Source organism: Melospiza georgiana, chromosome 1, assembly GCF_028018845.1.
Source record: "Melospiza georgiana isolate bMelGeo1 chromosome 1, bMelGeo1.pri, whole genome shotgun sequence".
In the NCBI taxonomy this organism is placed as follows: Eukaryota; Metazoa; Chordata; class Aves; order Passeriformes; family Passerellidae; genus Melospiza; species Melospiza georgiana.
This window is the reverse complement of record NC_080430.1, coordinates 117299818-117316269: the sequence shown is the minus strand read 5'-3', so window position 1 is coordinate 117316269 and position 16452 is coordinate 117299818. Positions and strand designations below refer to the sequence as shown.

Genomic DNA, 16452 nt, shown 5'->3' with positions numbered 1-16452 from the left:
AGGCCTGGTCCATCCATATGTGACATGCAAACAGAGGTGTAAAAATAAGCAGATATGCTAAGTGCCTCCAATATCCTGTCAATATTTGATTTGGGAATATTTGCTTTTAGAAGCAAACTGAAGTCTCACAGGACAGTGCAAGAGAGAGAAAATAGATGTTAATACTTTCTACCTGCAAAATCAGGGGAGAGAAAACTCTTTTGAGGCCTTTAGTCTTTTGGGACATTAGAAAAGACACTGTTGAACATAAATGTCCTCTTTTCACAGCTAATGAATCCCTCCTGGAAGCTGTAGGCTACATGGATCCAAGCTCACCAGGATTACAGTTACCAAATCTAAGTGTACCTGCAGGGAAAGCACTGGTCCAGGAGAGCATTATGGATGTTATCCCTTCCTTCATTTCTCTTCTTTGCTGTTTAGTTATTGTGGTATCAGATCTAAAACTCACTTTAGACACCTTTTCCTTCATCATGGATTTTATATAATAGTAATTAGGAACTAGCTAGTGTATGCATTGTTCCTAATACTTTTATTTGGTAAAATAAAATTTACAAAATTTGCAAAATTTATACATTGCTATTGAGTAAATATGGTGTTCTCTTTACCATGTTTAAGCCTTCTCTCCATTTAGTGAGGGTCTATTTTACTGTATTTCCCCTTGGAGAAATGGCTGCATCATGGCTTGTAGAAGTGGGGGCAAATGCAACTTACAGAGGTCAGTAGACTTGCACTAGCTTGCCATTAAGAAGAAAGCAGAGGCAGAGGGAGAGCAAACTCCTGTGCTGAGGGTGAAACACAGCTGTAATACATGGATAGAGTCAAAGTCCTCACACATAACAGTGATGATATCACTGTCAAACCCTGTTCTGTTGTTTTCATTTTTGGGGATTTTACTTTGGTCTTTCCAATCTAGACTTCCTCTTCTATTTTATACTATTTGGTAAAGAGATTAAAACCTTTTTGGGAAAAAAACAAAGCAGCCAAAACCATGGCAATGTGCATTAGAGGAGGTTTATCTGTGTTCACCAGCTCACTGAAGACATTTAATACGGTTTGGTTTTGGTCTGATTGAAGTTTATACATGCTTGTACAGAGGAGAGTAACCTCAGGCATCAGGAGGACATTATTACTATGATGACTAATGAAAAATCCCTTTGTTATAATTGGCCATTGATTCTCCCCTTGTCCTTCTGCATGAATTCATACACTGTATTATCCTCCATTTGGAAACTCATATTGGGGAAAACATTTTCTTCCAATAGCTGCTCTTTGAAATTGTGCCCTCATGCTCATTCTTTCTGGTGATACTTTTCAGGAGCAGAATGTATTTTGTATCCTTGCATTTCCAGAATTAACAAAAGCAGCACTCAGAGCAGGACTGCTGTGCTGAAGAGGGGCAGGAAGGGTGGGAGTAGTCACTGTGCTATAAATCTCCTGACTGTGGGCATGGGATGTGCAAAGACTGATCACTTTGCAAAGGAATTGGCTGTTCTCAGAAAAGCAGAGCAGGCTTTCAGGCTGAGCCATGGCAGCTGATCTCTTTAACCCTTTATTATGCTCACCTTTTCCTTTTTAGGAATGTGCATATACCCACCCTATCCCACAAATGAGCCTACCTGCTGTACAAAACCTGTAGATAAATGATAGCAATTATCCACCTTGGTGCATTACTCTGACTTTGCCTGTGGCTTTTCCTTGGATCAGATTGAATTGGATGACTTAATGGCAGCAAGCAACAAAAGACTAACAGTTGTTTGGTGGAGTTACTAATTCAGATAACTGACAAAATGTATGTATAATTCAGGTTATAGATTAAGAAAGAAAAACAAATGATGTTTTAAAAAACTTCAAATGCATTTTTATAAATACAAAGCATACTCATACTGAGTATGTACTGTTTCTTTTTCTTTCTAGCTGAGTAAATGCATGGCACTCCCATATGTATAAAAGTCGTATCTTTCTTCAGTATGTAATTCTTGGTCTGAGAAGCAGGAAGTAAAATGAACCATTTTGTGCCAATATTAATTTTATAAATTGCATTCCCTTTTCCACAATTCCCATGAAAAAGGTATTCAGCTAGATGAACACTCTCAGAAAATTTTAATAGGACCCTTGAAATCTATTTGAGTTCACCTTCTTTTAAAAAATATTTCTAAGGGAAAAGTATCATAGATTCTTATGCCTTAGAGGCATTTTTTCCTCCATACATAATGGTGAGACTTCACTTGTATAATATATGGGTCTTGAAAATATTCTTTATTAAATTGTAGATTGTGTTTAGAAGTATGTGAGTTTGGCTCTTTTTTTTTTTTATTTTATTATTGATCAGTGCTCATATGATATTCATAGCAATTGCTGTTTGTTGGTTTGTTTCTTTTTTTCCAGTCTTTTCCTGGCCCAAGTCTCGAAAGTGAAGATTTTAACATACCTCCTATAACTCCTCCATCATTGCCTGACCACTCCCTGGTGCACTTGAATGAGATAGAGTCTGGGTACCACTCTCTGTGTCATCCCATGAACCACAATGGCCTCCTTCCCTTCCACCCTCAAAACATGGATCTACCTGAAATTACAGTTTCCAACATGCTTGGCCAAGACGGGACACTGCTTTCCAATTCCCTCTCTGTGGTAAGCACTTTTCTTCTTTCCCTTCTGTTCTGTTTCAAGTGAAAAATCATGGAAATACAGATCTGTTTGAAATCCTTCAAGGGGGCCAACACCTGCCCCACTCAAATCTCAAATTTTGGAGTGTCCTGGCCTGACTCTGGGTGTTACATTGCATTCCCTGTGTCAAATCCTCTGCCTGGCTGAGGTGAAGGGGAATTTTCAGCCGAGTTCCTCAAAGCCAGAGTGATACCTTCCACCACCTTGGGCAGAAGGTTATCCTTTACAGGGATGTAAATAATGACAGAAAGAGGCTCAAGGCTCTGACTTCTGCTGGAGCAGGGTTTAGATCCAGATGGCTGTTGTTCTGTATTTGTCTGATGAGGCTCTTTCCATTCTCATTTGCATGTGCTGAGAGATGTACAAAAATTTAATATCTCCTTTCTTGTTTACCGCACGTTTGGAAAACAGCAAATGTTATTTCTGATTCTAGGCCAAATCTTACAGCCTTTTTACAGTTCCCAGTCCTTAGCCAGCCAGAATCCAATTGAAATGACTGGACAACTTGCTTATAAAGTCTGTCAGATAGTCATTATGGTCATAATCTTGTGAAGCCTGATATTATAAATCACTTATTTGAATGTTAAATTGCTTGCAACAACTGCAGAGCTACTGTACACGTTACATTTTCAAGTGGGCTCTCCAATTCATTAGTATACTTCTTGCATAGAAGCTCCAGACAAGATTATTTCACATTGATACACAATTTTAACCCAAAGAGTTAAAAATCCCATGAAAGAGGTTGGAGCCTGACATTGTGTGTATCCCACCGTACTTCAAGCACCAGGTGGGCTAAATGGGCTGCCCAGGAGCTGCAGATCCCAACAGCCAAAGATAAGAATCTATTGTTCCTAGAGATAAAGGGTCTGGGCTTCTCACCAAAAGTTCTGCACTTAATGACTGAGGCTGTTTAGGCTTTCCAGCTTGCTAGCTCCCCACCACATTATCTAAAAAACTCAAATCAGTCCTGGGAGCCCGAGAGCTGACACAACACATGGATGTTTGGGTAGTCAGGGATCCAGGTTCAGCTCCCATCAGCCCCTCTGGGGCTCAGACCCAGGGGCCATGGTGGCTGGAAAAGACTTGGTTTACAACAAAAATCTGCTTTGTCACATTGCTTCATTGCAACTTAATTAAAATAAAGCTTCCTTGATTTTGAGGAGCTCTGCATTCCCTCTGAGGATATCCAAAAAAGTATAGGGGCACAAGTATTGGCTTCTTATATGTTGCACAGTTGTCATTGATTTACTAGGATGTTGCACACTTCGTATTTGAGGTCAGAATCTGACCCCAGGGTTATGTTCAATAATGGGAGGAGTGGAGGAGAGGCAGATTTATATAGAGAAATAGAAATATGCTCTATGGAAAGAGCCTATATTTTCCTTGCTTGCCTGCAAAGCTGATGGCATGCATTAAAGAGCTTGAGTGAAATCTTGTGTGGGGTTCTGAGAATCAGAGCTATGAAAGGACTTGGAAAAGTAAGAGAAATGCTTGACACTCTAGTCAAGACAGGCAGTATTTCATTGAATTGACCTCTTTTGAGCCATGGTTATGGCTCAGAACTATGCATTCTTTTAAGCTGTGATGTTTCACATTAACCTTTTGCAACAAGCTCTGAACAAAGGGCCTTGAGAGTCTGTAGATCATCGCAGCGAATAATCACATCAAGGGAAAATACAAAAAAGTTGAATAATATAGCTGGGCAATTTTGCCATTGGAACTTAGTGAAGAACAAAAGAGATGAAAAATCAGATGTCAAGAAAATATGTGCTGAATTTTGACAATAACTTCTGAGGATTTGTTCAATAAATAAAGCATGATCCTTGGAGTGTCATGTGCAAAGTCAGCTGTTACCCTAACTTGCGTGCCCTTTTTGCACAGGAGCACCTCTTACCTAGCAATAGTTTGAACTCCAGCTCGCTTGTCTGTGCAAGGGGTGAAGCTACAGCTCATGTCAGTGCAACTGGTACAATGTTAACACCTCCATTTCATACAGCTCAAATGCTGTTTGGCAGTATTGCTCCTCTGATTTGAATTTGATAACTTGAGAGAAATTAACTTGAGGGAAGTAATTTAACTCTTCAGTGAATTCAGTGACTTCTTCAGTTAATAGAATGACCCCATTGTTCTTTTGGCTTTGCACTGATGAAGAAAAACAGGGGATTTTGTAGAGTTAACATTCTTTACTTAGTTTTGAATCTTTATAATCCAGAACATTTAACTTTTTTTTTCAATATGACTCTTTTCTTGTGGTATTACTCATCTCCAAGTTTCCTTTTTACTATCTCATCAAACTCTGATCCATTTAGCAAGTTCTTGTCTAAATCACTCCTATATTGCCTCATATAGAACATAATTTATAAGTTTCTCCAATCTATCTAAACCCTTGGTTCCATATAATTTCTGGTATATCAAGTACTGTTTAGTGTACTTGGAAAACATGTGTCTCACTTCATTTTTCAGGGCACTAATGGGTATTTTTAGAAAAAATATTCTTGGAAACAAATCTGTTGGCTGTTCTCTGTCCCTAATTAATTTCACATCTTCAGCAAATTTTACTTACGTTGGGACAAATTCAGCTGCATTGCAATGTGCCTCTAATAGAATTTGGTTATTTTATTTTATTTAAACATCCTTCTTTTTATCTAGTTTTTAACCTGTGTTGGTATTTTAGCAATAATACCTTCTATTTTATCTGTGTTAGAACTAGTGAGTTTTTCAGTTTGTGTTCTTATAGACAAAGCATTACTTAACGCTAGCCAAATGTGAGAAAGCAATATCAGTGAGCTCAGAAACAGTTAGAAATAGTCAATACACTAAGTATAGTGTTTTTCTTCCATCTCAACTACCAGGTGTTTTCACATGAGGATTTCTGTGATTTTGGACAGATTGAAAATTGAGGATGTACCCTTCCTAAAACCCCTTCAAATCTCCCCCCATCAGAAGTCCCTGTTTCATACTGTGCAGTACTCCCTCCAAGCTGCAGATAAAATCCCTTTCAGTAAGGATGGCAGGATTTACCCCAATCTCTCTAAGAATTCTCCTCTGCAGAAGTGCTTAAATACACACAATAAGAGCCCACTACCAGCTCAGTGAATTCATACTAGGGATTGGCTTCTTACAGAATCTTACACTGTGGGAATTCTTTCTAAAAAATTTTTTGCAGTGCTGGGAGATGAAAATTTCTCATTGCCATTGACAGTGTCTTAAATTTGGAATTAATCTTCTTTGAAGTTTTTTTGATTGATTGGACTTTCATACTGCGTGCCAACTATTTAAAAAAAAGAAATCAAACAACAAAACCACTAAAATTTTTCCTTCTCATTATTCTGCTGTCAGTTCACATATTTACTTCTATGTTTGTGTATTTCTGCATTCTTAGCTGACATACAGAATATACACATGCACATGCACATTAATTTCTATCATGCTGTCACATACAGATTTCTTTATGGGCTCATTATGTCTGGATATCAGGGCTTCAGAAATCTGCAGAATTTGTGCAGAATGTGAGTCAGGGTAGTATTAACCCACAGTCCAGCCCCATCATGGGAGCCCTTAAAAATCCTCCTTCAAAATGGATATGACTTCTATTCCTGCTTCTTAATTGGATGCAATTTGATATAGATAGAAGTGGTTTTTAATGAAAATGTACTTATGGTCCTGTTAACATGTTTGCTTCTATATAATGGAATAGGGATCCCTTTCTGGTTTCCTACCAGTTGAAGACTCTGAGGGTTTGGTTAGATCCCCGCTGGGGCTTGATCTGCCAGCCTTTTTCTGTTGATGTGAGTTTTCCTGAAATATCCCAAAGGATATTTTCAAGGACCACAAGAATTACCCTTCAAACATTTGCAAAAACTGCATGTTGTGTGAGAATTTGGATGTTTTAGATGTGTTCTATAAAATGGGTTTTTCTATGTATCAATAAAATTATAGACATTATAGCTTCTTTAGTGTATCCTATAGATAGTTGGTTTTTCTGCAAGAAACCAGAGTTAAAAACTGCAGTGCTGTTTTTACATAGTTGGAAAAAAAACCCCAACCTATTTTTGGAATGCTTTCATTTGTAATCTTGTGCTGATCTTTTTGAACATGTTGCTCATGATGGTATACCACAGAAAATTTACAAGAAATAAATAGAAGATTTAAATTTCTTGAAATGCTTCAATTTTCTGCGTTTTAAGTTTAAAGTGAAAAATATGTTAAAAGACAATAAAATCAGGGGTTTGATTTCCCAAATGCTCTACTTGTGCTGGCAACAAAAGCCAGCATAATGTATATACTTAGGTTTATTGTCATTTTTAGTATGCAGTCAAGGCACACTTTGAATTCAAAGGCTACTGTACAACTGTTTTGACAACCACCACATCAGTAGGTAATGTGCAGGACATATGAAACTGAAGCAAAAATGTTTCTTTAGGTCTATAGGGAATGCAGTACATCAAGGAATTCAGATATATTAGAGCAGCATGAATTTCTAATATGTTGCTCTTATGGAAAAGACCACTGGCATATTGAATAATGCTGCTTTCAAAGCAGAGCAGAAAATGTGATTACAGACAATTTCAATGTTGTTTTTAAAATAAATATTTTTGAAATCTTGAGGTGTTTTATTTCGTGTAATGCATAAAATATGTAACAGTGTGCTAGAGCTAAAGATCTTCTAGGTCACGGAAGAGTAGATGATGTCAGCTATAATTATTCAAATGTGGAATAATAGAAGCATTAGTTTAAAATAAAATGCATGTCACAAAGGCCTATGTCCTTATATAAAAAAAAAGCAATAAAAAGCTGCTTTTTCTCACACTTAGACAGAAGAATAAAAGCAATGAATAATTATTTAACATTATGCCCCAATTCATCAAAGCCTGAGTAATTACATTATACGTTTTCATGAATTATATTTTTAGTTATGCAACCCATGAGAGATTAATATCTTAAACAAAATGTGGCATTGTATAACAAGGAAAAAAGCAGACATCTATTTTTTAATTTTTGCCATTTTTAATCTCAGGTAGAATGAAGTTAGTGTTCCTTATTCACAGTACAGTTGCTAATAAATGCAATAAAGGAGACTGTTGTTGTATCTGGGATGCATTTAAGAGATTTTGTTTTACTGGTTTCATACATATTAGTTTAAATTCAGTGTTCATGACTCATCTTGAGGCTGACCTATACAGCTGATTCTTTTTTCTTGCACCTTTAAGTGTCAGTGGAAACTACTGAGTCAAACAGAAATTCATTATTTCTGATAAACAAGATGAATGACTTTCATAACAAAAAAAAAAAAAAAAAGAGAGATTTGTGTCTCCTAACCTAAGTGTTGAGATTTGAATCATGTTTGGATACTTTTTCTAGCTTGTATTGCATGCCAGTGGTAGCAGATTCATTTTGTCTCTGGTGAATACTTCCCATTTGTCCCTCATTACCAGTCTCTGGTTTTCAGTTTACATCAAAATTTACTGTTATGCTACACAGACCTGCTGCTACTCCAAATTTTATTGCAGTGAGTTATTGCCATCAGAACCACCAAATCATAAAGCTAAGGTCATAGAACATCTTGTGTTAAAGTTTCTTGGTTTTTTTTTTTCTTATTAAGCAACTTTGTATTCTTCTTTTCCCTAAGAAAAAGAAGCAAAAAAACCAAAACAACAACAACAACAACAAAATGACAAAAAAACAACACCATGTTTTCTGAGCAGTGTTTTGTTTTTTTTTTTTTTTTTTTTTACTGAAATAAGCCTTGCATGGAAAAAGGTTACAATAGTTAATGTATGTTTTGTCAAACACCCTGATCAGCTCATGTCCATCAGCATAACCTTATTGTCTCTACTAGAATTATGACTACTTATTCCATCAAGGACTCTGAGACATAATTTTTATCTTTCCTTTCTTCTGATGTCTGCTCCACTCTTTTGTCATCAGACAGCAGAAAGGATATGTACAGGAGCTGATTAAGATGTTATTTTATCAAGGTTTCATAAATACCTGAATATTGCATATCTGCTACTACAAGGCTCTTTACTGTGCTACAAGAAACTTTTGATGTCAGAAATTACAGCTGTATAAAATCAGAGTGAAACAAGGCATGCATTTTTAGCTGTGATAGAGATATGCCATTTAGGTATAGTGTACTGTGGCAGGTGGCTGATTCTCTGTGCCTCATGGTTAAATTCAAGTGGGATACCTCTCAAAAAAGATGTCCTCTATCTGGGACTGGACTTACAGACCTCACACTGCAGCAGCAGGACCAGAACCTTCCCATGGCTCACCTTGTCCCTGGGGCCTTCTCAGCAGAAAACATCGGTCCGTGCATTCACAGAAGGTGCAACATTGCTGGCACCACCTCAGCTGGCAGCACCTCTGCAGCTTTTGCCTCCCAAGAGAACATCAGCAGAGTAAAGGAGAGCACTCTGTGAATGCAGGCCACTGATGGACCTCACCTTCTTCAGGTCAGCTAGGACAAGAATTCCTGTGAAAGTATTTGTGGAGCATTTTTTTTTCTGACCCTTCAGTATGGGTTATGCTCTCAGTCTCTAAGTACTAAGGGCTTGCCTCAAAGATAGATCAAGTAAATATTTGCACATTACTGTAGGAAAATATTTGTACGCCAATGACCTGGACTCTTTTTAGAATAATTTCAGGTCTCATTTTTAAAATTGAAAATGAAGCTGTTGATTTACTGTCAGTTGGGAAACACAGCATCCTGCTTATTTGAGTGTGGTTTTTGAGAATCCATGGGGCTCACATATTTCACAAACTCAAGTCAGAAAACAACTTCAGTATAATTTAGAGAAGAAATAACAAGGTATCATGTATCTTATTTTTGAAAACACCCTTCTATAGAAAATACTTTGTTGACCTTTTTCACAGTGGTTACCCATTGTCTGATAGGAATCTATTTGCTACATATAAAAAGTAAGAAAAATACGTTTAGTTGTATTAATTTTTTACTTGGACTTTAACCAGATAGACACAGGCTAAGACCAGATGAATGTGGTGCAGAGAGAAAGACTTCAGTTGTGGGTGGTAGATTATACAACACCTCACATGTGAAGTACTCATAGGAGTGATTAATGCATAAGCAGCATCATAGCTGCAAGTGTCAAACAAAACAGATAATAGAGTATGCAAATAGAGGAAACATAACTCTCAGAAAATGTCAGAAAATCAGGGGCTTCAGCAGCAGAGATTGTTGACTTTAATCTGCTGCTTTTAACATTGCATGTAGTTGTCGAGAACAGCATGATAATGAAATGTTTCTGAAGACTCACACTTTGGCAAAAAAAAATCTTAGTGATCTTAAGTCCTGGAAATGGAATAGAAGTGAAATGTCTTTCTCAAAAACTGTGAACATGCTTCTATGAAGACAAAAGGGAAGGAGAAGCCCACAGTGCAGATGAAAGGGAGGGCTTTGTGCATCAGGTGGAGTAGCCTCTATTTCCACCTGTTTCAACATTTAAATGCATGAATTTGCATTCCTTGAAACTCAAAAGCAGCTGAGAAGACTGCACATCCCTCGTGGATTTGAGCTGCATTCACCATCTCATCCTGTTTTGTTCAGTACTAGAAAGGTGTGTGGACAAAAGCAGCCCCACTACAGAATGTTCTGTCTTAACTCTGGATGCCACGTGCACGCTGGAAACTCAGCTGTGTCACCTGCTAGAGTGTGAATTCTTCTCCTTAAAACTTATATATAGAGTCATAGATGTTTAGCAATTTTTTTTTCTTCATTTTGAGGTGAAAAGCCCATTCTTGACTTTCCAAGTTGAAGGAATTTAAATGGTCCAATTAATAATCTCAGGGGGTTTTTATCTGTTTTTGTGATTTTTACAGAGTTTTAAGTATCATTGTTTGAGTTTACCAGTGACTTTTTACATGAGGAATGGAAGAAAAATATTCTACATGGTTGTGTTTTGAGATTTGAAGAAAAAATCAGAAGTGAAAAATAACTAATTTGTTATTTTTATCCCTTCTTCTTTCACAAGGCAATTAAGAAATGCTAAAAGTGTAAAGACGTCTACTTTTCCCTAGTCCTTTTAATAACATAAAGACTCATTTTAGATGGATGTTTGCCCCTCTGTTCCCCCTTCCACCTCCTCTTCATTTGTACAAAGCCTGTTCTATGTAAATGCCACGTTGGGATTGCCTGTGGGCAGTGTGTAAAATCTTTAACCTCCACTGCTCCTGTGATGCTGCACTTCAGGCACATGCATGTGACCCGGGATCTTTGTAGCCTCACTCACACACCTTGAACTGCACTTTTGGCACATTGTACATGCTGATGCCTCTGTATTTGTACACTAAAGATATGAAAATTAATTTCCTTAATTCATTTTCTGTGCATATCATGGATGGATGCAGTCAGAAAAAAGGACTTAAGGTACAGAGTGGCAGCAGGAAGCATTATGGAGAGAGGAACACCTCTAAGGTGTGCTTGTGCATATCTTTCAGCAACAAAATCCCCACAATGAATGAAATTTCACTTTATCTTACATATTATCAGGATGTATCCAAAATTCCTCTTTCAACCAACATGCAGGGTCATAAAAAAGTGGAAGGAGATGTTATAGGTCATGATGCGCACTCTGTGTGCCTGCCCTGACCGAGTTGGACTGCAGTGCTCAGAGTACATGCACACATACACATCTATACCTGGACACACTATACACATAGATATGATCACCTATATGTCTGTAAGTGTGTACCTCACTGTTAATCACTGAAGCCCTCTGCTGGAATGGGAGTGTAGCAGACAGGATGTAGCGTCTGCAACATCCCCCTTCTCCCCAGATTGTGGATCCATGTTGTTGCTAAGCAGAGACTGAAACTAGGGCCAAATTATTGAACTAGATTCAACGGATTTAATTAATGTGCTGCACATGGCTGCATTATACAATATTTCTACCAAATTCCTGAGTTATAGGGGAGGTTACAGTGCCTGAAAGTAACTTTGATAATGTGTACTTTTGCTAATTGAGTTAATGAAGGAAGTAGCCTAGTTGCTAAAGTGTGACATGACATACCTAATGGGTAACAAAATGAAACAAGATTAAACAACTTCCTATCACATCTTTCAAATTCTGCTTCCAGACAGTAACAATATTGGGTTATAGGTACCTTAACTTCATCCTTACAAAAATGAACTAAACTGAAAAAAAAATTTAAACTAGATATTCTGGTCCGTTAACCAAAAAAAGGCCTGCTTGTAGTGTATTTACAGGATCAGGCCCCAGTTGAGAATGCAATGCTTTTTTATTTGGAGATGCAACTTCCTTCTAATACACTTTAAGATTACTTTCATTCACACATAAAGAATTTCAGAGATTAACTCAGTAAATAAGCTTTAGTTTCCAAGACATGCCTTAATACTGAAGTGTGGAATCTCATTTTAATTAATTTTATGATGCTCCCTTTTCTTATGTGGGAGCATAAAAACTGTTTAGTGGAATAGGCTTGGTCCTTATCTGGTTATCCTTATCTCCAGTTTAAGTTACCTGACAGAAAGTATACAATGTAAAATAACTTTTTGAAAGTTATCTTTTTTACAACTGACAGCATTTGAAAAATAATGCCTATAGTACTCAGCTCTTCTGAAGCACCTTTCTTGTGCCTTGAAGTGCTTTGCAGTCACTAATTAGCTGAGAAGGTAGTTTACTCCTAACAGTGCAAGTAGATGTTCACAATATCAGTCCCTCCTATCTGTCAAGTACTATACTGTAGGAGAGAAAACCACTTACTTTATTTAAAAGCTAGCGAAATTTAATTCACCATATTCAAAGACAAATGAATCCTAAATTGAATAAGAAAGGTCTTAAAGGAGGAGGATGAAAATGACTACGTAGGGGGACTTGAAATAATGAAAGTGTTACCAGGAGCTAATTTCATGTTTGATGCTCAGTAACACTAAGGTGGTTAGCAGTGTGGTGAGAGTCAGCTTTCAATATTAGAACCAGCAGATGTCCTCACATGTAATAAAAGCAGGACTTAACTGCCATGTGCTGCACATCTAGTATAAAGTTTTTACAGTGACTGCATATTAGGGTAGCTGAGACTTTTAAGCTCTCAAGCAACCTGGAAGCGATACAGCAACCTTATTTAAGAGATGTGAAAAAGACGCAGGCATTGCTTTGCTTGTCCTTGAAATGCAGTCAGCTCTGGGGAGAAGTGCAGTATCTGTTTAACCACAGAGTGTGATGCTCCACTGCCCCAGATCTCCAGCCCAAGCCCTGACGGGCCAGTTCCATAGCACATGTGTTTCTTCTCACTTGTCATCAGCTTTGTGAATGCAGGGAGAGGAAAACTCAAAACAGGGGAGTTCTCTGCCCAGGGCCTGGCCTATGTAATTTTAATTGTGGCTGGCACTGTTGCACTGATTTCATCATTTTTGGCCTCTGCCTCTGAAGTACATTTTAGGAGCTCTGTGGCTGACTGAAAACACCAGTGGGATTTTCAGAAATATTCTGGCTTAATGTTGATCCGATCCTACTCTAGCTATCCCAGAGTTTCAAAAGAAATAGAACTAGCTCTATAACAGATGCTTTCGTTTCTTCATAAATTGTGAGAATTTAGATTAGATTTCATAGATATCAGAAGGTGTGCCAACAAAATTGTTTGTCAATAATGATCCGCACTCATAAGCCATCATAATTCTAAAATGTTTTTCTTTGTAACATTTGGAAAATCAGTACAAGGTGCAACAAGACTGAAGAGAAAAATCATGATCGAATGTCCTGTTTGAAAACAATTTTTTATTGTTTTGATTATTATATAATTAAAGACAATATAGGAAAGCTGTGCAACAGAAGAAGTCACATGAGTAACCTGACCTCTTAGATCCTGGCTCAGTGCAGCCATAATGTTGTGTTACTTACCAAATCACCTAAATTGGTCCAGAGGGAACTGTAATGTCCCTCATTTAATGTACTTGAAGGTAGGATTTTAAAAGGTCATCTCACTGAGAGCAGGATACTCCATAGGTTTGTCATTTCTGACAGATCTAACTTATTTTTCAGAGAATTCATCTAGACTCCTCATGCAAGCTCTGGATAGAGGTTCTCACCCTTAAAAAATCACCATACATAATATCCAGCAGGCGGTGGAGGTTAATGAAGATCATTTAATATTTTCAATATTTTGTCATTTATTATTAAGGTGTGCTTTTTATATCTATTTATATTTATATTTATATTTATATTTATATTGGATATATTGATTTAAGAATGTATGATAGGTAATAGATGTTGATGGAACAGCTAGGAAATAAATAATCAAGAAGATGTATATTAACTCAGACTGTTTTGGTTCATAGTTGACATGACCATTTAAGAAACAGTAGAAAAATAATCAGCTTTCCGCAAATCTTATTAGCATATAATCATGATCCAGACTGTATTAGCCCATGAACTACACTGAGCAAAATAACTCTTCTTGAAGGTTCAGCTATAGTGTTATTTTATGAAATTGTTTATGTGCACATTTTAAATATTTTATTTATTTATCATCATCCATTACTTCGAAAGTGAGGCTGAAGGAATGGATGTTTATGATACCTAAGGAATGTCACTGCAAGTAATGGGATAAAAATAAACAATGGGTGAAGGTTGGGAAAAAACCCTTTTAATGGCATCAGAATAGTCTGCCAGGTAGTGTTAAAGCACTGGAACATGTACGTATGGGAAAATCCTGCACTGGCTGAGAGATGGGTTGGGTGATTTAATAGACCTTTCTTTGAGATGTAATTTCTGTAACTGGTTGATACATACACTGGTGTCAGATATTTGGACTTGTTTCTTGTTTGTCTGGCAAATTGTTTCTTGTGAAAGGTTATAAATTACAATAAATAGACTTTGCAGAAGATGAGCTACATGATATTCTTGGAAAGAGTTTTTCAGCTGATATCCAAACGTTAATGCCAAAGCAGAAAAAACCCAATAGAGTCCTAATCCCATGGCTTTGCTTGAGCACAGTGCTAGGACAGTGCACTGCCATAAATAATATTTACATTGAATAGAGTTTTCTGTATTCTAACAGCAATTTAGGATAGAAAGGATGAAACAGAGAAACAAGTGTTATTTACTAAGAAGAATTTTTTCCTTCTGATTTTGCGACAAAGAATTCACTGCTAGGGATGGAGGGAAGGACAGGGAAAGAATGGAAAGCAAGCATTTATAAAAATGTTGATGTAGTTATAATTAGATCCATTTTAGAACCAAAAGTTTTATGCAGAAACTGACAGAAGGATACACAATAATTATAGTTTGCTGACAAGCTGAATAGAGTTTCCTTTTTTTATCTTGTGGTTTTAGGAAACCAAACTGTAAATAAATATGCAGTTTGACAGATTGTAATTGCAATCAGCAAGGCGTCTTTTCATTTAATCAGATAGTGTTATTAAAATGGGGTTACAATTAAACATTTTATACTGTGACGTAGAACTCTATTAAAATTCTCCAGCAAACAGTAATTATCATTTGATGCTTCTGCAACCGATTTCCATTTGCAGAAAAGTTATTGGTTGTGACCTTCCAGTGGTTAGGTCTCAGTTTGCTGTTCCCTTCCTACTTTGATACATGATATTAAGTATCTCCTTTTTTTTACCTCACGGTGAGGCTTAAAACATTAATTTTGTATTATTTTATTATATTATTTTTTACCATTGTTAAAACTGCATGATACTGCCCAAAGCAGGTTTGCACCAGAGGAAATGTGGACTTACCTAAGCATGAATGTTCTTAACTTTAGGAATTATAATTTTGATCAACTCTAACTGTGTGGAAAAACACCATTTGCTCCCACAATTTTGATAAACTACATCGAAAAATATGAAGTCATAAGTAGCTCAGCCTCTTAAGACTTTTTCAGGCTGTGACTTCTCTCTGATATCACCACCCTCTAAGAAGTATAAAAGAGCAAGAAGAACATTAGGAGACACAATTTTTGGGACATTTTTCAGGTGCATGTAACCCCACTAATGAAACTCCACGCAGAAATTATTTGGAGTGAAGGAAAGGAGAGATTTGCATTAGCAAAGAGTGAAAGTCTTTGAAAATGAGTCAGCAAAGCTACTGCTCCTTTACTCTGGGGGATATTTTTGGAGGAAACATCAGTGGTTTGAGGAAAGTCAACATTTTCCTTACTGAAAAATAATCAGGCAGTGGTATCAAACATATAGTCTAGGTTTTTTTTACTAGTATTTGACAAAGATAAAATAAGAAAGGAAAGGGGGAAAAAAAGAGTAAGAAAAGTCAAGTATTTTCTATAAATCCATTTCCCACAACGTGTGCTTTCTTTTAGTGAAAAGTGAAGTTGTATGAATACTCAAGTAAAGGAGAAAAGGAAAGAAATAATTTGTACTGACATACTATGCATTTGTTTTAACTTTGCATTATCTTTGAGTTGAAACCTCTTTATATTACTTTTGCTGTTACAACTGTGTGTTGGTTTCCTCTTGTGCTTTTCAACAAGTACAAACCCTGCAGGGTAGGCTGATGCAGAGTCTCTGACTCCTTTCTGCATGCCAAACAATTCTCCTCTCTTCATTTGTGTGCATATAAGCTTTTTCCTCCGGATCATTTTCCTGAGGAACAGCTTTCAAAAGGTTTGTCAGAGACAGAGGTCATCCACCTTCACACCATGTAGCTGAAGAATTGTATTGCCAAAACGCACAGAAATTCAGTGGTCACATAAAAATGCGACAGATTAACAAAGAAATTTTAAATTGCACCTCAACCACTTCTGATAGGGTAAGCAAAAGTGTTGACTTTGCCCTTCCTTTCCAAGATC

At 36.9% G+C, this 16452-nt stretch overlaps 1 protein-coding gene across 4 annotated transcripts in view; it reads left to right on the top strand.

Moving 5' to 3' along the window:
* The window catches only part of TOX (thymocyte selection associated high mobility group box), a 217579-nt gene that overhangs the window by 128224 nt on the left and 72903 nt on the right, over window positions 1-16452 (top strand). For all 4 annotated transcript variants that reach the window (XM_058036806.1, XM_058036825.1, XM_058036798.1 and 1 more), the window contains exon 3: window positions 2386-2628. In XM_058036806.1, coding sequence (XP_057892789.1) covers window positions 2386-2628 — 243 coding nt within the window. The remainder of the gene's footprint in view (window positions 1-2385; window positions 2629-16452) is intronic.